We start from the raw sequence: 22,757 nt of genomic DNA on the forward strand, positions 1-22,757 counted from the left end.
GAGACTGCTTATTAATGGCAGGCCCTGTACCAAGTGTCGTATGAACGTCACCTCATTTAATCCTCGCAATAATCCTGTGAGGTGGGCTCTGCCATTATCCTCATTTTACTGATAATGAAACTGTGGCTGTGAAGAGTGCCCTTGGGGTTCCCAGAAGCAGAGGATCTGGGAGGGGTCCCCAGGGGGCACCAGTGGGGGAAATAAGACAAGGAAGGGAGGGCAGCTAATAAAAGGTATGTGTTGGGCTTCCCTGGTGGCGCAGTGGTTGAGAGTCCACCTGCCGATGCAGGGCACGCGGGTCCGTGACCCAGTCCGGGAAGATCCCACATGCCGAGGAGCGGCTGGGCCCGTGAACCATGGCCTCTGAGCCTGCGTGTCCGGAGCCTGTTGCTCTGCAACGGGAGAGGCCACAGCAGTGAGAGGCCCGCGTACCGCAAAAAAAAAAAAAAAAAAAAAAAAAAAGGTATGTGTTGATGCATGTTACCCCTGGGGGCAGTGGAGCTGGCTTCTGCTGGGGCACTTTGGGAGCCAGGGTAGAGCACACATCTCAAGGTCATTCTGCCCAGAGGGCTGAGGGAGCTGATATTATCCACTGACTGCTGATAGCCATTGGTTCCAGGCAATGGGGGATGAGGATTCATGTTCCAGCACCACCTCTCTGCTCTCAGTATGAGAAGATCTGACTCTGGCCAGAAGCAGCCAGTGAGCAAAGTGATGCCAAGCTGGCTGTTGGAAGCAGGACTGGGGTCCACTAAAGAGAGTCGGCAGGGCCCCAGCAGCCTCTACCACTGGGAGTGAAGCCACCTGCCCAGGGTCACACAGCTAGTGAGTTACAGGGCTGAGATTTGATCCCAGTCTTGGCTAAGCCAAAGCACACCCCTCACAAGGGTGAAGGTTAGTAGCCGGAAAGAAAAAGAAGTAATGTTTTGAGGTCAGTCAATACCAGATGGGTTTGGGTATAAGACACGTTTATAAAGATGGATAAAATCTGATCTTACCACTGTCCTCTCAGAGGGTCTGGTGGGGGCTTCATGCACGGATATGAATGGGAAGGCATGGGGAGGGGATGTCTCAGTGCTGGGTAAAAGGCAGGACAGCGAGTGACCTAGAGGAGGCGGGGAGCCTGTCCAGGTGGGCTGATCTGGGCAGACTTCCTGGAGGAGACAGATGCTGAGCTGGGCCATGCAGGATGGATGGGCAGGATTGGGATGGGGGAGCTGAGTGGGTGGATGGGTGATGGAACAGCACAGGCTGAGCCCCAGAAGTGGGCATGAGCTGGGCTGGGGCACACAGGGAGGGAAGAGAGCATGTCCGCAGGGATTGGAGCCAACTGGAGTCGCTGGAGGGCAGCACTAAGATGCATTCATTGCCTTGCAATGCCAGCGTCTGGCTCAGGCTTAGGTGCAGAGTATGTCTGGCTTTGGGTGTTCGTTAGAACAAGTGAATGAAGGATGGCAGGGAGGATGGGGCTGGTTCTGCGGAGCTGGCAAAGCCAGGCCAGTTGCTCAGGGCCTGCCTGCAGTGAGGGACGAAGGTCACGTGGCTGTGTTTACTTTCCAGGTGAGCACACATCACACAAGGCTTTAAGCCTTCATCCCAGGCTCCGTGGCTACAAGAGGCCCAGACACCTCTTCACCCCAAGTAGGTGGAGGTACCCAGGTCGCTATTTTATAACTCAGGGGCTGAGTATAGAAAACGGAAAGCTTCAGGCTGGGTCCTGAAGTGACACCCTTGTCCAGAGCCTTGAATCTAATCCCAGGAGTGAGACCACAGGCTACTGTTAAGACCGAAGGTGATGGGCTAAAAGAGGTCAGCCGGGCCCTTCCTGCTATTGACCCCTTACTCTCCCTCTGAGACCACAGGGACTGGGTCAGCCCCGAGGACAACAAAATTGGAAGAGATGCACCTTCTGTTCAATTCTCTGCCCTCACACCGCACTCCTCCCTGTGAGCTTCTGTATTTTCAAGCAGAAAACAAAGCCCTAAAGCTCACGCTCTGATAAAAGACTGACCAACTTTTACCCAAAGTTGTTCTTTGCATGATCTTATTGATCCTCACAGCGACTTCTGTCTGGTTTGTGTTATTAGTGTCCCCATTTCCAGATAAGGAAATGAAGGCACAGAGAAGTTAAGTCACTTGCCTGAAGTCACACAGCTAGTAAGAGCAGAGTCTGCATAGTATGATCTTCAGGAGATGCTGGGAAGGCCCTTTGCTGCATAATATCACTCTCGTGGAACTGTCTGAAATTCCACCAGTGCAATGGCTTCATCGTTTTTAAGATATAGACACTGGGTAGCCCCCAGGCTGTGAGAGTTTGGAGGGTCCTCAGAGATAACCTGGACCCACCCCTCATGGCACCAGTGAGAGACAGTGCTTCATCATGTCTGGGGCCAGTGGTCGGGAGACTGGAGATCCAGCCCCTTTGTCCCAAATATCTGTATGACCTTGACCATGTCCCACCCCCTCTACTACTCCCCATCTCCTGCAGCCTGCTTCTCTGATAAGGTTCTGGGAACATATTGGCCCATTTCTGATTCGCGTATATCCAGAGCAAGGCAATCAAAAGCCATCTTTATTCATCCTGCACCCAAATGGTGGGGTGTTTCTTCTTTTAGTTTTATTTTAGAAGTTTTTGATTTATAGAAAAGTTGCAAGGACAGTACAGAGAGTTCCCTTATGTACTTCTCACCCAATTTCTCCCACTGTTAACATCTAACATGAGTATGGTACGTTTGTCACAATTAATGAACCAGTATTGATACATTAGTATTAACTAACGCCCATACTTTATTCAGATTTCCTTAGCTTTTACCTAATGTCTTTTTCTGTTCCAGGATCCCATCCAGGGCACCACATCACATATAGTCATAGGTCTCCTTAGGCTCCTCTTGGCTGCAAGTTTCTCAAACTTTCTTTGTTTCTGACGACCTTGATGGTTTTGAGGAGTACTGGTCAGGTGTTTTGTAGAATGTCCCTCACCTGGGATTTGTCAGATGGTTAGACTGGGGGTATGAGTTTTGGGGAGGAAGATCCCATAGGCAAAGCGCCATTCTCATCACATCATGACAGAGGTTCATACTGTCAACATGGTGTCACTGTTGATGTTGACCTTGATCAGCTGGCAGTTTCCGCTGTAAAGTTACTCCTTCTCCTCCCCCTTTCATACAGTTTGCTTTGGAAGGAAGACACTCTGCACAGCCCACACTCAGGGAGTGGGGATTTATGCTCCACCTACTTGAGGGCGGAGCATCTACATAAACTACTTGAAATTCTTACGCACAAGAGATTTGTCTCTTCTCCCCCATTTATTTATTTATTCGACCACTTACTAATATCGATGTAGACTCATAGGTACTTATTTTATGCTTTGAGTTATAATCCAATACTACCATAATTATTTTATGGCTCAAATTGTTCCAGATTTGGCCACCGGGAGCTCTTTCAGTGGGCTCCTGTGTCCCTTTGACATAACCCCATCATTGTGCCTGTGTTTTGATTATTTGTTTGTTCAGAGCACTTCCTTACTTTCTTACACTAAAAGGTGCTCCAGATTGTCTTGTATATTTCTTGCCTCAGTCCTAGGATCGGCCATTTCTCCAAGGAACCCTTGTTCCTTTTATTGGAGAATAATGTTAGAAACCAAGATCTGGCGCTATGTGTGTTCATTGCTACTGAAGTGTCATTGCTTCTAGGCCAAGAGGTGGTCTTTTAGTGAAAGAAACCTCTTGTAAGATTGCTTTTTGTAGTGAGGGGTTAGCTCAAGAGTTGCAAGGCTTCCCTGGTGGCACAGTGGTTGAGGGTCCGCCTGCCGATGCAGGGGACACGGCTTCGTACCCCGGTCCGGGAAGATCCCACATGCCATGGAGCGGCTGGGCCCGTGAGCCGTGGCCACTGAGCCTACACGTCCGGAGCCTGTGCTCCGCAACGGGAGAGGCCACAACAGTGAGAGGCCCGCGTACCGCAAAAAAAAAGAGTTGCGGTAGCCTGAGTTGCAATATGGACCAGCCCACATTCAAGGCATCTTCCCCTGCTGTGAGACCAAGGAATACCAGTTATGTCCAATATAGTTTGGCGAAAGCACCGGTGAGACCCCTTTCCTGCCCCTTCGGGATGCCAGGGCCAGGGAAGAAGGCATAGTCAGCAGGTCTGCCGTGTGCCAAGCACCGTCTCTCATCTTTCCACCAGCCCTGCAGAACAGGGGGCAGGCTCTCTATTTTATAAGTGAGGAAACCCACCTCTGACAGAGTCATATGGCCACTAAGTGATAGAGGGTGATTTGAGCCCACCAACTGACTGCTTTCAAAGACTTTTTTTTTTTTAAAAAAAACCACAGTGTGTCAGCCTCATCCCCAGAAATGCGGGTTTCTTTGGTTTAGAGCGGGGCTCGGCCACCAGCATGCTTTTAAAGCTCCTTGGGCGATTCTGATATGCAGCCAGGATTGAGAAACGCTGCTCCATGCCAGGCTACAGCCTCGTTATCAGTAATGGGAAAGGTGGGCCACGCGTGTCCAGAGGGGGCTTCGGCCACTGGACCCCTGACCTCCAGAGGCACTTGTGGTGCCTGGGAAGAACCAGCCACTTCTGTTCCAGCCCTAAAGAGCGTGATTGGAAAATTTCCCCAAGCGACTGGAAAATAGTCCTAAAATAACAAAAGTAGAAAAGCAGACACAGCTCTGGGTTGTCCGGGCCAAGAAGGAATAGTAAAAACAAAACCATTTAGAGTGTATTTAGCTTTGGGTTTTTATGTAATTATTTGAAGAGGAGGAGGGGAATGCAATGGCTGCATAATTCTCTCCCTAAGCATATTTCTGTCCCAGCTGTTACTGAAATCAGTTGGTCTTTCCAAACCCCCTCTGGCTGAAGGTGGATACGGAAGGGCTCCAACCCAGCCAGGGGCTCGAACCTCCTGGATTGCAGTAATTTACCTGTGAAACTAACCCTCATGTAAGCCTCTTGGGGGTTTGGGAAAGACCCCAGGACACTGATGCTGGGAGAGAATCTTCTAGAAGGAAGGAGTCCTGGACCCTTTAGTCCCCCTACTTCGCTAGACTGGAAAAGCCAGCTCAGAGAGGGGAAGTGACTTGCCGAAGGGCACAGCAAGCCAGGGTCCGCACCAAGAGGGACACTGTGTCCTGCCTCACAGCCCAGGGACCTGACCATGAACCCACTGTTGTTTCAGGGGGTGGTGGTAGGGGAATCCTAGCTCTTCAAAGAAAACTGGACCCTCAGAGTGGGCACGTCGCCCGTCAGTTTGTACAATTGGGGAAAGAGGATTCTTCTGCTTTTGGTGAGTTCCTAATCCAGTATGTTGGGGAAGCTGACAAAAGGGGAAAAAAATAAAGAGGGAACAGAAGGAGTGGGTGACTCAGATGTCAGCTCAACAAGGCACCAGACGACGTTTGTTCCCACAGAGGGGAGACGTTGAGTGAGGACACTGGGGCACAGCGAGCTTTGTGGGTGGCCCGGTTAATCAGGGAAGGCTTTCGGGAGCAGTGGCTCAGGGAGGGTCCCGGTGTGAGCTGGGAGCAGTAGTGTGAGCTGCTCCATTCCTAATAACCCCAGGCAGCCCGCAGGCAAGGGTCCCGGAGGTGGACAGAGAAGGTTCCGGTGCCTGGACTTGCCAGCTCACATTCCCTCACTGCTCACCTTGAGCTCATCCTTTCACTCGGGGCTGAGACCTGAAGTCTGGAGCCGCTAGTGAGGGTGTCTTTCCGTCTCCAGGGTGCCTGGTGCCCCACCATGTTGCCTTTCTGAATCATAGAGCCGTCCATGAACAGGAGGATGGAAACGCTTCCTCCGTACAGCAGGGGGCTCTGAGGCAGGTAGAGACACCATATATTGGGTGCTTATTATATGGCAGGCACTCTACCGAAGTCATGTGGGCAGTTCTTTCATTAATCCTTTGAGGCACTGGGCCTATGGTAGCTTCAGCCATAAGGCTACTGTTGTATATCTAATGAGAAATATGGAGGTTTGGGGTCTAGGGCTGGTTAAGCAGTTCAGTGATGTCTTCAAGACCCAGGTCCTTTCCACCTTTCTGTTCCTCCATCTTCAAGGTGAGCTTTTGTCCTCTGTTTGTCACCTCATGGTTACAGAATAGCAGCTGCAGCTCCAGCCATCTCACCCATTTAAAAGCAGGAGGTCATGGGCAAAAGGCTTTCTTCTCTTAGGCTCAGCCTTTTTGTCAGGGAACAGATGTTTTCCCAGATACTTTAGTGGCTACCCCTGACTGTGAGGGAGGCTGGGGAAGGGGGTGAGTGGCAGAGGGGAACAGAATAGCCATGATTGGCTTTGACCAAACAGGATTCATCTCCTGAGGCAGAATGCACTGCTCCCAGGCCAGAATTGTGGTCAGTTAGCAAGGAGAGGGAGGGGAACTGGTTCTCAGGGGGGCTGACTCTTAGCGACCATCACAGGCAGGAACTATCGTGATCCCATTTTGCAGAGGAAGAAGCAGCCCCAGAGCAGTCACACAGCTCAAGAGTAGCCAACTATGGACTGAACTCTGAGAGTCTGGCTCCAGAGATCGTGGGCTAAAGTCTTACACAGAAGGGGCCCAAGGCCCAATGCTCTGGACCTTCCCCTTTCCCTCCCTCTTTGCCAGTCCTCTTCCTACACTGTATTCTCATCTGTACAAGGGGTAAAATATTCTAAACGCCAGGGAGGGAGTTGCTGCAAGGTATCTAAAACCTCTAACCAGGTGCCTGGCATAAAACACATGCTCAGTTGGTGGGTTGGCTGGGTTGGAGGACATGTACTATAATGGTCACAACCCTGATCTGAAGGTCACTGGCCTTGCATTCTTGTCCTGGCTCTGCCACGAACAAATAATGGGACCTCAGGATGTCTTTTTGCATTTCTGGGTCTTGGTTTCTTTGGCTGTAGAGTGAGGAGCTGGACGTACCCGTGGCTTTCAAACTTCCCCACCAAGCTCTGGGGACCCCTCAACAGCACCTCATAGGAGGAAGAGAGGAGGGGGGTACCCAAAGGATGAGGTCCCACCTCCACATAACCCACAGCTGTAGCATTGCCTACTGTGGCATAACGAACCACTCCAAAATCCAGTGGCTTAAAACAGCCACTATTCAACTTTCTCAGGATTCTGTGGGTCAGCAGTTTGGACTGGGTTCTGCTGAGTGGTTCTTCTGCTGGTCTCTCCTGGGGTCAGTCAGGCAGCTGCAGTCATCTGGCCAGCTGGCCAGAGATGGCCTTGCTCCCCTGTCTGGCGGTTAGTACCAGCTGTGGGCTGGGCCTCATGACTCCAGCGGGCTCACTCAGCCTTCTTCACATGACAGCTGTGGTCCAACAGGGTGAGCATGGAAGCAGACATGCCTCTTAAGGCCTAGGCTTAACCCTCCACAGAGTCACTTCTGCTACATTCTTTTTTTTTTTTTTAATATTTATTTATTTATTTGGTTGCACTGGGTCTTTTAGTTGCGGCAGACGGGCTCCTTAGTTGCGGCTCGAGGGCTCCTTAGTTGTGGCTCGAGGGCTCCTTAGCTGCGGCTCACTGACTCCTTAGTTGCGGCATGTGGGCTCCTTAGTTGTAGCATGTGAACTCTTAGTTGCAGCATGCATGTGGGATCTAGTTCCCTGACCAGGGCTCGAACCCAGGCCCCCTGCATCAGGAGCACGGAGTCTTAACCACTGCGCCACCAGCAAAGTCCCCGATGCATTCTTTTGGTTAAAGCAAATCCTAAGGCCACCCTTCCAGGTGCAGGGAAATAGACCCCACCTCTTGATGGGAGGAGCTGCAAAGAATTTGTGGCCATTTTAATCTACCGCATAGGTGAATAATCTTTCAGTCCGTTTTCCTATCTCTTTGTTTGGAAAAAAGATACATAATAATAATCGTATTAATAGTTATCATTTTTTGTCAAACAAGATTATGCAGATAAAAATCTTAGCATCTGGTTTAGTGCTCAGTAAATGGTAGCAGTCTATAATAATAATAAGTATCGAGTGCATGCTCTATGCCAGGCATTTATATATATGACCAGCAATTCTCATAGCAGCCCTGAAAGGTGGAGGTTATTATTCTCAGGCTCAGACGAGGAAATCGAGACCAGAGGAGTAAAAGTAGCTTGCCTACAGACCCACAGCTGGTAAGGAGCAGAGCTGAGATTCGAGTCCCCCTGCAGCTCTAAAAAGTGGGCTGCAGGGGGTAGAAAGAGAAGTAAGAGGGGCTTGGAGAATTTGCACATGGACCCCCTCAAGGGTGCTGGAGAAGGAGCTCTGGGAGGCACACCCAGCCCGTTAGCCCCCTGGGTGCTCACCTGCAGCAACCATCACGGGCAACATCTCCTTAGAGGATAAGCAATGGACACCTGGTGAGGGTAGGGGTGTGATAGGGACACAGGCAGTTCACTCAGATGCCCTTCTCCTGGCACTGGCTTTGGCTGAACTCTGCTGGGTTTAAGCATGGGAGATGCACCTTAATCTAGAACGCTTTGTAGGAGTTACCGGTCTGCATACGTTCTTGCAGTGAGCCGCACAGCGACACTGTTTTTGAGGTGCTGTCTGTGGCGACTTCCTAGAAGGGACCCTGTGACTAGCTGAGGTGCTAAACCTCCCCACAGGGGAACGTGGAACAGACCATCTTATTCCGAAGGACAGTGGCCAAGGCAGACCACTGACCGGGGTTCTGCCCATAGCAGGCACCTGTCAGTGCCCCCTCCCCGACTGCCATCTGGGCGGGAGAGGTCAGAGGACTCCTCTAGCCTCTGTCCCTGCTCCTCCCCCACTAACTCAGCCCCCCAGACCCCCAACCCAGAACCTTATCTTGGCTTTTCAGATAAGAGCCCCAGGACTTGGCCACGGCAGAAGGAAGTGCTATAGGAGGCTCTGTGGCCATGCTGAAAGGGTGGGTGTTGGATGCTCAGAACTGGGAACCTGAGCCCAGACTGGGGACTTTCCACCCCCGTCTACACCCCTGGCCTGTAGTGAGTAGATAACACAGACTTGATGGCAAGAGATAAGTGAGATGTTCTTGGCGACACCTGGGTCTGTGTCTTGCTTCTGCACTTCCTGTTTGCGTGGCCTTGGGTTTATTTAACCTCCCTGTGCCCTGAGTCTTCATCCATCAGAAGGAATGGTAGTAGTGCCTGCTTCCTGGGGCCGTGGGGAGAGCTGGGTGATGCCGAGCGTGAGGTACTTGGCCCGGAGCGCAGACGTCAGCCGCTCTTTTCAGCTTCTGGCTCCTTACCCTCCGCTGACGCACACTCTCAAGGAAATCCCTTCTGAGTTTTTTTCACAACAAACACACGTGGTAGACTGATCCCCAGTTCTAGATGGAGCCCGAGACTGGGAGACTGAGGAATATCAACCAGCCATGGGGAAGGAGGGTGGAAGCAGATGGAGAATTAATCCTTAGTGAGCATCGGTGGAGACACGTGTATCCCACTGGGTGCTTTCCTATGCAATGTCTCATTTACCCTTCCGACACGGAGGCGTGGGGCTTTGGTTTCATTTCTTGTTTCTGCTGGGTGGTCGTGGGTGTTATCCCCACTTACAGATCAGAACACTGAGGCTCGGAGAAGCCACGGAATTACCCAGGGCCACAGAGCTCACAGCTGGCTGCTCTGGGCCCTCCGGGAGCCCAAGAGGAAAGGCAGATTGTGAGAGACTGTGACTCTCCCCGCAGCTGGAGGAGTTCCTGTCCGAGAGCTCTTATCTCCTTTCTTTCTGTCTGTGGAACGGGAGGGTGGAGAACGGGGTCCATGTCTCAGCGGAGTGACTAAGTCCAGAAATAGTTACGTGCTGGGTGTGAAAGAGCCAATTAGACTGCAAGGCGGCATTGCTGGAGGTCCCAGTTGAGGCTGGCAACCGTGATTTGTCATTGCGGTCACCCTAGAGAGAGATCAGTGGGGGTCAAATAGTCTAGGAAGAAGTTGACAATCAGTGGAGTAGGCAGTCTATGTTGTCCTGCGGCCCTGGCCGTCCACTCGTCTCTCACTCGATCTCTCTGACAAAAAGTCCATCCTTATGATAGGTATCCTTATTGTCTTGTTTTATTCTCTTGTATTTTCTTTTGGAAAGAGAAATGGTTGGTGGCATTTGCCTTAATGGGTCATGACCCACAGTTTGAAAAACACTGCTTTCCTTCCTGTGCCATTCCTGACACTCAGGGTGGCGAGGGGCCACTCTGCTACGTGCATGTGCTTCTGAACCAGTGACCTGGCTTGTGTCCCTCACACATGTGCCCTACAAAGATAGAAGCCCCCAGTTTGTTTTTCAGCTGAGGAGAGTGCCAGCCTCAGCTCCTTCCCAGTCAGGGTCAAGGATCCAACTCTGCTGTCTGCCTTCCCAGGGGCACCACCGGCTCCCGCTTGGGCCTCGCTCCCTGTGCCCGGCTCCCCAGAGTTCCAGCGGGGGGGACCCCGGCGGCAGCCGGGAGTTCCCTTATTCCACACTCACTCCCACGTATGTTCACTCACACACGTTCACACGCTTGCACACACTCACTATGCCCTGGGCAACAGTTCTCTGATACCAGTTGGATGTCCTACAATTCAGTTCAATTCTGACATGACTACCCGAAGCGAACACAGACCCCTAAGTTAAAGGGAAGGTCCCCAAAAGACTGCTCTCACTGCAGATGCCAGACACGCGTGGGGTCCCTAGGCTCCCTACACTCCTGTCTGACTTGGTCACAAACGTGACCCCTCTTTAGGTTTGATAATCTGCTAGGAAGACCCAGAAAACTCACTGAAAGCACCATGCTTATGGTGACAGTTTGAATATAAAGGATACAACTCAAGATCAGCTGAATGCGAGACACACGGGGGCGAGGTCCGGGCTGGGGAGGGGGACACAGAGCCCCAATACCCTCTCCCGATGGGAACCAGGCACGCACCCTCCCCACGTGTCAGTGTGTTCACCAGCCAGGAGATTCGATCACCGCCCGGTGCTTGAACTCAGTCCGCAGTCCCTCTTCGCTTTCCAGAGGTCAGGGTGGGGCTTCGGGTTCCAACCCTCTAGAATTATGCGCCTGGCTTTCTGGGGCAGCCCCTCCTTTAAGGTCCCACTTGAGCCGACTGTTAGCATAGACTCAGGTATGGCCCAGAGGGGCTCTTTATGAATTACCTAAGACCTCCATCACTCAGGAAAATCCAAGGGTTTTTGAAACTCTGTGCCAGGAGCCAGAGACAAAGACCAGCTGTATTTTTTATAGCACCCATAGGCTTACTCTCTCTCTCTCACACACACACACACACACACACACACACCTCTCTCTCTCTCTCTCTCTCTCTCTCTCTCTCTCTCTCTCTCTCACACACACACTCCCTCACACATGCTGGGTCCCATGGACCTGATGGGTAGGCGGCAGCTCGGCCTTGGATCTCTGAAGAGGAACCAAAGTGACCCCTTTTCTTGGAAAGACGCGTTCCTGGGGGCAGTCCGGGTCCAGGTGGACGCACCAGCTCAGTGACGCTGCTGCTCACAGCGGGCGAGGCTGTGCCGGGACTGCAGAGAAGCATCTAGAGGAGAGCTGGCCTCCCGCTGGGTCCCCTAGGAGGGCCGTCCTTCCAGGTGGGGTACCAGCAACCCAGCCCAGCTCGCATTTCTGCCCCAGAAGCCTCTCTCCTGCCTTCCTCTATCCGCTGGGTTCTCAGGCTCTCTCCACCCTGCCCTGCACGAGGAGAGGGGCTGGCAAACTCATTTCTGACCACGGTTCAATGACTGATGGGTGCATTGTGTCCCTGCTCCCAAGAGGCACTCCCACGGCGAGCAGACGCTTAAGCCAAGAGACTGCCCTCTGTGGGCCGGCGCAGGGCAGCCGAGGGCTCCGGATCTAGATCCGAAGGGCCTGAGCTCAGATCCCAGCTCTGTCATCCTGGGCATTACCTGCCTTTCTGTACCTCAGTTTCCTCGTCTGTAAGATGGGGATAATAACTGCATCCCCTCTCATATGAGAGTTAAGTAAGATCATGGAATCTAATGAACTGGGGTTCAGGCTTGGGTAGAGGAGGGAAGCGGTATGTGTTAGCTGCTACTAGTCAATACCAACAATATTATTCTAATGTTTTATTGACAATTAATTATAATACTATATAGCAATAGCATCATAATAATAGTAAATAACAATGGCGGGTAATTTGAGGCATCACCCAAGGGGTGGCAGGACAGTGTGCCTTGGTGGGGGAAGGGGAGAAGTGCCGTCTCTGCGCTTCTCCAGAGCCTGTCACGCTTGGGGCCACATCCTCTGGAGGCCCCAGTGGCCCTGCTCCCCAATCTTCTCTCAGCATCTTTGGCCAGACTTCCGGTCTTCCAAACTCTAGACCGGGCTCTTGGAGCCTGAGTGGGAACGGCTTAGACCCCTCGTGGGGACGAGGGTGGAGGGGAGGGGGGACACCATGACCAAGTCCTTTCTCAGGAAAGGAAGGAGTGACCCTTCCTGGGGGGAGGACCAACCCTCTTCCTCTTCCCCAGGGGGAGCTGTGCCCCAAGAGGTTGGGGAGATTCCAGAAGGTGTCTGTCATCACCTGGAAAAAGGGACGAGCCTGGGTGGGGCCAGTGGAGACTAAAAAGAACATTTTAAAACCACACAGTCTATGAAAGGAATCAGGGGTCCCCTCCCCATGATGGCCACGGGGAGGGCACTGCCCCAGGGCTGCTGTGGGTGTAAGAGTGGAAAACTTCAGAGTCACAGTCCCCTTAACTGAGCAGAACCGTCGTTCAGAGCAGGAGAAGTGAAAGTGAGGCGTCTGTAAACACGCTGGCTCTGGTTTAGACTTTGGGTAGTGCTGGGTTACTAGAGCACAGATAGGTCCCTGGGGCTCAGAAGCATCGTTTTGTTTTTGTTTTTAATTTATTTTTGGCTGTGTTGGGTCTTCGTTGTTGCATGTGGGCTTTCTCTAGTTGCGGTGAGCGGGGGCTACTCTTTGTTGCAGTGCGCGGGCTTCTCCTTGCAGTGGCTTCTCTTGTTGCGGAACACAGGCTCTAGGCGCGTGGGTTTCAGTAGTCGTGGCACGAGGGCTCAGTAGTTGTGGCTCTCGGGCCCTAGAGTGCAGGCTCAGTAGTTGTGGCACACGGGCTTAGTTGCTCTGTGGCATGTGGGATCTTCCTGGACCAGGGCTCGAACCTGTGTCCCCTGCATTGGCAGGCGGATTCTTAACCACTGCACCACCAGGGAAGTCCCAGAAGCATCGTTTTCGACTAGAGTAAACCCACAGGAGAAGAAAGGGCAAGTCCCTCCCTGGGCAGGATGTACAGAACAGAGAGCGGCTGCATGGCGTGGGGTCTGGAGCATGGACACCAGCATCCAGGGCTGAATCCCAGCTCTGCCCCTTTCAGCTGTGAGGGCTTCGCCAGGCAAAGCCTCCAGGGTATGTCCTAGGGGCCAAGCCCATATGGGTATTTCCTCAGTTGATCGTCACACCAGCCCGAAGAGCCAGGTCCTCTTAAGGTCAGAGAGCGCCTCAGTTTCTTCATCTGTGAAGTGGGGATAACAGCAAAACGCACGTCACAGGGTTATTGAGAGGATCAAGCAAGTGAATGTATGCAAGGTACTCATAACAGTTCCTGTCACAGAGAAAGCTGTGTATATTAGTTATTTTTGTTTCCATGGGGGAAAAATAGTGTGAATTGACTAATATCTATGATTGTTTCCAGCAGCCTCCCCCAGGGCATACATGCTGGGGTGTGAGTTGAAATTCAACCCGTCCATTTGAGCTTTTCCAAGCGTGACCCTGGATCACTGCCTGTACCAGATTAAGCTGATTCCAGACCCGCTCCCCTCCCCCAACTAACCAGCATCTCAAGGGGCGGACTCAGGAATCCGTACTGATTTAGTTGACACACACACACCCCCCCCCCCCGCCAATGGACAAATGAGAAGTTGAGACTCAAGGAGCCAGGGCACTTGGGCCACGTGACACATGGCTCTTGGGGCAGAACCCCTAGTTCTACCTCAAAATGCTAGACTCCCCCACCTTGCCTTTTTGTTTCTGGAACATTCCAGATGACTTCCATCTCACTCTTGTCCTTCTGAATAACCTCCCCCCCAAATCTTTGACTCATGGAGTTCCCCCTTCCTCCATTGCAGACGTTCCTGGTCCGCCGGGACAGCAGCTTGAAGCACCCGGTGCTCTGTGTGCACTTCCCTTCTCCAAACGAGAGCTCATCCGCGGTGCTGGAATACACCATTAAAGAAGAAAAATCAAGTGAGTACCATGTCCCCGTTCTGCCTGGAGCCACACAGCAGCGGCAGATGCTACACCCTGTAACCACAGACACTCCTCCCAGGCCAGAGGGTCTAAAATTAGAAGAAGGGGGAAAGCTTTCATCCGCTGAAGTTATTTGGCCCGGTTTGTTTTGAACTCGGTTTATCACTCAAAGTCAATGCGAGTTTCCACTCACCCATGTCACAGCTTGATGGCTGTGCTTCCTCAAGGCCTCTATGATGTTTCCTCTTGTAAGGTCATGGTGGAGAAAGGGAAGAAAAAGAGAGGACATGTCTGGGCCCCTGGGTCCTAGTGACAGCTCAGCACACACTCAAACCATGATCTTGGACAAGTCACTGAACCTCTCTGAGCCTCGGTTTGCTCATCTGTCAAATGGATATAATAGTCACTTCCTGTCTGTATCACAGGGCCTTTGTGAGGGTCAAATGGGCAAGCACTTTGAAAGACAAAAATCCTGTGTGCACCCAGGGCTGCCAGGAGCAGGCTTGAGCCTCCGTGGAAAAATGTTTGGGGACCCCCAAACAAGGGTGGGTTTGTACGCAATTGAAAGGGTTTGGGCTTCCGAAGCCCCTCCTCTCGTGGGCCAAGCCAGGTATTCAGATCCAAAAAGCTTGTTGAAAGAATCTGTAGACTATTCCAAGCACCGGCTTAGATCCTCTTACAGATTGATCCAGGGATGTCAGGAGCTTTTTACTCTTGGCTAGCAGCAGAGTGACAACATTTAAAGAAGGTAAAATATTTAAGTATTTTATAAATATTATAAGTATATGATAGAAATATATACTTTAATCATATATTTGCATAATTAAATGTTATATAAATATAATAAATATTTTTAAAGTATTTATTAAATATTTTAGGGTGCTTGTTTGTCAAGAGACACTTGTGCCCGACGCTGGGAAGATGCAAAGATGAAAAAGACAGAGCTCTGGCTTCAAGGCTCTCCCAGTGTAGTTGGAGGGTGGGGGGCAAGGTGGGTGGGAGAGACACAGACCTCAACACTTGCTGTGCAGTGTGACAGATGTAACGGCACAGGGACCTCTGGCCGAGGGGCACAGAGGATGCAGACCACGGTGGGAAGGATTCTGGGAGGGTGTCAAAGAGGAAGGAATACAGGCTGGCTCCGGAAGGGTGAGGATATTAGTTCAATTAAATGCTGCTTTTCTAGCTCCAGAGGTGGAGGAGAAAGCAAAAGCAGGGGCAGTTTCCGGTTTTTGCCGTACACTGAGTGGGCGAAACAGTTCCCTCATTCGTGTATTCAACAGTTGATTATTAAGTGTCTGCTCTGTGTCTCTGGAGCTGTTCTACCATTGGGGACACAGCAGGGAACAAAACACAGTCCCCGCCCCTAAACAAGTGTGGAGAGTCATGCTATGGAGAACACATAAGTGGGAAGATTAGCCAGCTGTTGCAATAACAACAAAAAATGTAATGGGTTAAACCCAGAAGGGGCTAGTTTCCCAGTCAGGTGCAAGATTCCTGGTCAGTGGGGAAGGCTCATTCAGGGACCCCATCTGGAGCACGCAGCCCCCAGTTTCTTGTGGTTGACTCCATGCCATAGGCTGGAAGGCGAAAGAGGAGGCTTGTGGGCGGGTCTTACCTCAATGCCTGAAAGTAGGTGTGTCACTTGTGCTCACATTCCATTGGCCAGAACTTGCTCACATGGCCACACCCAACTGCAAGGGAGACTGGGAAGTGTGGTCCAGACACCTGTCCAGGGAGACGCAGAGGGCCTGAATCTTGGTGAACTGCTTGGAGTCTGCTCTCTGGGTAAGGGGTAAGGAGTGTGTGGCGTTGTTAATTTATACAGCAACCCTTAATGACTCCTGCCTTACAGCATCCAGCGGGGAAGACAATGTAGGGATCTCAGAGAGGAAGGAGGGTGTTACAGTTTCCCCAGACCAAGCATATAGCGCCCTCTGATGACTGCAGAAGGGGTGAGGTTGTTTGGGACACCGGGGGCTGCACAGTCCCTGGGTGTGCTTTTGATCTCCTGGGAGAAGAGACAGCCATCAGCCTGTCTGCTTATGGTCTTGTGCAGTCCTGCTACTTATTGAGAGTAACCAGGCTGTCGGGGACTTGGCTGCCCAGACACCAGGTATCTACAGTCCTTTAGAAGTCCAGGAGCCAGTTGTGCTCTTGAATTTCAACACCAACATTAGGAAAGTAGCTGAAAGCAGGGGGTAGCATTGTGCTCTAGAAATGGAAGGAGGGAGCGTTGCTTCAAGGGCAGGCTGACCAGGGCGGCTTCTTGGAGGAAAAGGGAGTTGGGCTGGACTGACGGAACGTCTGGAAGTTCTGCTTTACTCCTTTGTCCCTGTGCTTCTTTCTCCACCTCCCTGCCGCATCTCCAGGGTAATCTCTTCTAGGTCTTGCCCAATCCAGCGACAACCTGGCTGCCCCAGGCTTTTGGAACTTGGTCAGGAAGCATGCACAAGCTCTATCTACCCCATGCAACCAGGATGTCATGTCTGGCTATGTGTCTCATTTCTGATTAGGAGCCCAAGGAATAAACCAAGGTGTTCAGGATGGAGGAAGCTTCCTTCCCTGGTTTCCTGTCTTCCTCCCATGTGGTAGAATCCCATTTTTCATTTTTAAACCTTTAAAAATTTATGCTCAGCTTAGCTGAAAAGAGCAAACCAAACATCCTTTGTGAAACATAACTGTTCCAAATCACGATTCGTGTCCATTCGCTGTGACCACACAGATGCCATAAGTTTGCATGTGTTTCATTTCGCTTTTTTAATTTTACTCCACTGCTCCCCAAACCTCAGACCCCTGAGATCTTCCCCCCAGAGAAACCAGACAACAGCAAGAAATCAGCAGGTCGTGTGTTTCTTTGCCATGTTGCTTCGCTGCTTCAACCTTTGTCCTACCTTTCTGTTCGGTACCTGCCTCCTGAACATGGTGTTTGAGCACGGACCATGGAAGCCACACAGCCTGTGTCGGATCCGAGCTCTGCCTTTTACCACCTGTGTGACCTTGGGCACCTTGCTTAACCTCTCCAGGCCTCTAAGATGGGGGTGATAATGGTGCCTGCCTCCCAGGGTGCTGGAAGGAGGAGTTAGTGTGTCTGAAGTGCTTAGGGTGGGTGGTACCCAGAGCACCACAGAGGGTTATAATTGTGTTGTGGTTCTTGCTGTTATAATTGAGCCTCCTGCAGGATTAAAGCAAAAGGAGGAGTGGAATAAGCCGACACACAGGGTTCCAAGGCTCTAGGTAAATCACAGCCCAGCATGTGGGGCCTGCCTTCTAGTCCCTCATGGGAGGAAGGAGCCACCAACTTCCTCAGTGCTCCCGTGGCCATGGTGGCTGCAGTGGGGGGATGGCCTGAGGAGGAAGTGGGCAAGGGAAAGGCCCAGAGCCTGGAACCGGGACCTTTTGCTGGGGTTCCCCGCACAGAGCTGAGGTGAAGGAAGGAGACAAGGGGATCCCCCGAAGTGGATGGTCAGCCTCATCTGTGACCCCACTCCGTTTGCTCTGAAAGGGAAAGACCCACGTGGACCACCTCTGTGCTTCTGTGTGCTTGGGTCATCCTCTAGTTCCTTGGGAAGCGTTTCTTGGCAAAACTCTGAACCAGTCAGCTCAGGCTAGTTATGCTGTGGTGACAAGCAGCCCTCCATTGCAGTGGGTTGTACACACACAGCACTGCACCCGCAGTAATGTGAGTGTGTTCCTCACTCACGTTACCTGTCAGCTGAAGCTCTTTACAAAAACATTTCACTCTGCAATCCGGGCTGAAAGAGCAGCACCCAGCTGGGGGCAGAGGGAAGGGAGAGAGATGGGAGCCGAAAGGGTTTACTCAGAGGTGGCAGGTGTCACTTCCCATCACATTTCATTGGCCAAGCAGGTCAGATGGCCAGGTCAGACTCAATGGGATGGAAAGTATGATCCTCCCACCAGCATGTGACTAGCAGGAAGGGGTAGCGACTATTTTGAACAACTGTTACCATCTACTGCATCCCCGATCCCCTTCTGTGCTGCACCAAGGTGACAAGAAGGCTTTGCGCCGTCTGGGTCACCACTTAGCTTCATCAGGGACCCTCAGAGGCCAGATGTGTGTCTGGCGGGTGGGGGCAGAGAACCGGCAGAAGAGACATTGGCTCAGGGGATATAGGAGACGAAGGAGCAGGACACGGGGTAGATGGAGGCTAGTCCCGCCTCCAGGCTCAGCCCTGCCCCTTTATGGCTGAAATTAGCCACCTGGCTGGGGCACACTAGCTGCTTTTTCATTAATCTGCACCCTTGAAGACGGTGGCAATGACACATTCCTGGGATGGCATTTTCCTGCTGGCCGCCAAATAACAGAAAACCAGTTGGCCCCATCTGTAGAAGAGGAGCTGTGAGACAGCGGCGGATGGTGTGGTCTGGCCCCTACAGGAAGTGACTGCCTGGTACTTGGCCTGAGCCACTTGGCCGAGTTTCGGGGGGCAGCCCCACTTCACTCCCGGCCTGTTCCCTATGCCGGACTGACCCCTGGCTTTAGAAAGGCTGGCCTGTCGAACTCAGTTAGGATTTCTTCTTGCCCTGAGCAAATCTCCCATTCTTAGGGCTGAGGTTTTAGGCCAAGTAGTTGAATCGGATAGATACACTTGCGCTTGGGAACGGAGCCCATCTCGTGGGCACACGCGGTGAATGTTGTGTTGATTGGTGTTGATGATTATCACCACTGGACTAGGGGGACCTTTTAAACCGAGGAGGGGAGAAATTCTAGATGAGTCCTCCTGGGCAGTGGAGATCTGTATGTACAGGAGGGCAGAGTGTCACCCAAATTGCCTTTGAGGTCCACACGGGAGATTTGCTTTCTGTGCTCTTGGGTTTGACCCTTTCACCAACTGACCCATTATCCTAGAAGGAGATTGAACCTGTATTTGGACCAAAATGTATGAAGTCCATAGAAAGGTAAGGAATGATTATTATTAAAGTCAGGGTTGGTGTGGAGAAGGCAAGCTCTTGATATTTTATCAGGGAGCCAGTACTGCCTCGTGAGTGAGTCTTGTGCTCTTGTCAATGCAAACCTCTTTTGAGAGCATGAGCTTTGGAAAGGCTGACAGTTCTAGGTTTTTATTCTGTCCCTGTCACCTTCCGATATCAGGCAAGTTACTTAACGTCTCTGTGCTTCGGTTTCCTCACTTGCAAAATGGGAACATCTGCAGCACAGCTTTCGGAGGATTGATGAGTGAACTCAGGTCGGGACGTGGGACAGCGTTGCCTGGCACAGAGGAAGCACTCAGCATCGTGCTGTTGTGACTGAGAATAGGAAATATATCCATGGTTTTCATTCCCTGGCACAGAGCTCCTAAGACCTTTGAAATGTCCTAAGTGACAAGAGCCATAACTGTCTTGAGATTCAAAACAAGCCCTTTCAACCACACCTGAGTTCATGTCCATGTGGTGACTTTTGGAAAGTGCCTAAGGATGGGGACTGGTTGCCAGGGAGACCAACCCTACGATTGGAGCGTTGGAACTTTCGGTTCCACCCCCAGCCTCTGGGAAGGGTTGAGTCAATCACTGATGGCCAATGAATTGATTGGTCATGTCTGTGTAATGAAGCCTCTGTAAAAAACCCAAAAGGACTGGATTCAGAGAGCTTCCTGTCGGTGAACACATGGAGACTGGGGAGACTGATGCGCTCCGAGAGCACGGAAGCTCTGCACCCCTTCCTGCTTACCTTGTCCTATGCATCCTTTCCATCTGGCTGTTCCTGAGTTGTAACCTTTTATATAAACCACTGATCTTGTGTGTAAATGGGTTTCCTGAGTTCTGTGACTCACTGTAGCAAATTAATTGAACCCAAGTGGTTGGAACCTCCAGTCTGTAGCCGATCGGTCACAAGCACAGGTGACAACCTGGACTTGTGATTAGTGTCAGAAGTGGGGGGCGGAGCCGGAGGGGGAGAGTCTCGTGGGACTGAGCCCTTAACCCGTGGGATCTGACACTGTCTCCAGGTACATGGGGTCAGAATTGAGTTAAATTGTAGGACACCCAGCTGGTGTTGGAGAATTGCTTGGCGGTATGGAAAAAACAGACATTGGGATTGCTGTCAGGATGGAAGTAGCTCTAACATCCTAGTGTTGTCTCCTGGACAAAATGAAGACGTTTGTGGGGAAAAGCTATCACAGTGTCTGAGTGTAGTAAGCACTCAGTAAATACGAGCAGTTATAATTAGCTGTGGAGGTTGAGTAGCCGGCGCTCAGACCTCAAAACCATCACTTCCTTCAGCACCTTGCTTCTGCAGGACTCCTCTGAGAAGTTAATTCATTCTGCTTATCTCGCATCGATCATTACCCATGGAGGTTTTGGTTAGAAAAAAAAAAAAAAAAAAACTAACCACAGTTTGTATCTTTCTGTTTTCAGTAATTCCCTTTTCAGCCTCCAAAATTGGGGTTGGTCCAGGAAAAACTTACATCACCAGCTAGTTTAACTCCAAGAACCTGATTGTAAAACTTTGGTGAATTTGTTTCTGTTTTTTTGAAAATAGATTTTGAATCATAGTGGTGCATATATTTTTTAGCCTTCCTTTTTCACTAAAACATTTTATTACGAGCTTTCTCTGTGTTATTAAACATTTCAAAGACTTTATATCCAGTGAACTGCGTGCTGAGTGACACTTACGAAGGCGTCTGTAAGACATGGCCCCTGACATTGGCCCAGTGGTGAGACAGACACACACGCATTTAACCAGAAAGGCAAGTCAGACAGTCCTAAGTGCTAGAATGTAAGTGCGCACTTTGAGGGCACCAGGAGTTTGTCCTGCTCTGAGACAATGGAACACGGGCGCAGGTTTTGACAGAGGTGGGAGGAGGATCTAGGACACATGGCCTTGGAGCAAGAGAAGAGGGAAATGGGTTGAGGGGGGAGGGGATGTCTCATGCCAGCACCAGGCCCTAGTGAGTGGCCTCAGCCTGTGTGTATGGTGACTGCCACCTTCAGGGCCTTTGCAGGTTCAGAAAACGTGTCTAAGGGAAAACAGTCCAACTCAACTGTTGCAGAGAGCTGGGGGCCTCTGCACAGCTACCCCTCTTTTAAGGGTGACTACAGAGGGGTCAGGCACCTCCTGGGCTTCCTGTCACAGGAAGGCTCTGCGTGTGGATTATTCATATTTGTGTCTGGAGCTCCCACCTTCCTTTCCAGCTGTTTCTGCCTCCTTCTGCCACCCTCCATGAATAGCTGCTCTCTGGAAGTTCTCTAGCCGAAAACAGATTTATACTGACGTGTGAAAGACTAACACCCCCGTAAAGTACTGCTCCCGGCTATGAGGGTGCGTATCGCAGTAGAAATAAAGTTATTGTACTGATGTTACAGGGGTGGAGCACCAGGCCTCAGCCAGCAAAGAGCGGGAGTTAGTTTGTCCTGGCTGTCCTGAAATAGCAGAGCAGGGGGCACCTGCTCTAGTTAAGGCGCATCTGGCCTCCAGCATCCTCCCCACGCCCACCACCCGCCCAGGCTGGCTGACTTCCCGAGGAGACTACTTAGGTTGACGGTGAAGTTTCACGATGCATCTCTTTTTTTTTTTGCGGTACGCGGGCCTCTCACTGCTGTGGCCTCTCCCGTTGCGGAGCACAGGCTCCGGACGCGCAGGCTCAGCGGTCATGGCTCACGGGCGCAGCTGCTCCGCGGCACGTGGGATCTTCCTGGACCGGGGCACGAACCCGTGTCCCCTGCATCAGCAGGCGGACTCTGAACCACTGCGCCACCAGGGAAGCCCTCATGATGCATCTCTTGCCTGATCTCGCCTGTTCGGGGCAGTCTCTCCTAGGTTATCTCCACGTGGAGGCCCCCCCCTTCCCAGAAGAGGAGTAATGGCTGCATCCCCATCTGGCACAACCTGCCCCCTTTCTCTTCTCCTCCTCTGCACTCACCGTGTCACCCCACCTCTGTGCTGTTCTCAGGGGCTCGAAGCCCACTCCTCTGGGCCTGTCAGGTCTTCTCATCTTCTTTGTTGTCCATTTCATATTTTCCTGTCTGATTTCCCTAGCTGGCTGAGAGGGTAGAGCTTGTATCTGATACAATATCCCTGGTCCCCATAGCCTAGCAGAGGGCAGGGCCACCGCTCAGCTGGTTAATCACACCTCACACTTGTGCAGAGAGACGGCCTGGTCTGGAAAGACTCAGAGAGTGGGCTTTGAACCCAATGGACCCCAACTGAAACCCACCCCTTTGCTTTCATCAGCTGTGAGGTCTTGGCAACACTGCTCAGTCCTCTACCTCACTAAGCCTTGGTTTTCTCAACCGTGAAATGGCTTCATAATTGTAACGATGACTGACTGGAACTGCATACAGTAGGCGCTCATAAAAAGTTAATTGCCTCTTCCCCTTCTCTGACTGCCCACCTTCCCCCTTGGCATAGGTCTTGGGGTCAGAAAACCTGGATTTGCATTTAGTTCTTCTGCTTAACTAGCTCTGGGAACTCAAGCAAGGTGTTTGACTCCTGGGCCTCACTTTCATCAACCACAAATAGGGTTAAAAATGCCTCCAAGGGGCTTCCCTGGTGGTGCAGTGGTTGAGAGTCCGCCTGCCAATGCAGGGGACGCAGGTTCATGCCCCGGTCTGGGAAAATCCCACGTGCCG

At 51.6% G+C, this 22,757-nt stretch overlaps 1 protein-coding gene across 4 annotated transcripts in view; it reads left to right on the forward strand.

The window, feature by feature from the left end:
* RIN3 (Ras and Rab interactor 3) overlaps positions 1-22,757 on the forward strand; it is a 117,313-nt gene that overhangs the window by 37,913 nt on the left and 56,643 nt on the right. For all 4 annotated transcript variants that reach the window (XM_032620026.1, XM_032620035.1, XM_032620018.1 and 1 more), the window contains exon 3: positions 14,048-14,165. In XM_032620026.1, the coding sequence (XP_032475917.1) occupies positions 14,048-14,165 (118 nt within the window). The remainder of the gene's footprint in view (positions 1-14,047; positions 14,166-22,757) is intronic.

Source organism: Phocoena sinus, chromosome 2 (assembly GCF_008692025.1).
Source record: "Phocoena sinus isolate mPhoSin1 chromosome 2, mPhoSin1.pri, whole genome shotgun sequence".
NCBI classification, from domain to species: Eukaryota; Metazoa; Chordata; class Mammalia; order Artiodactyla; family Phocoenidae; genus Phocoena; species Phocoena sinus.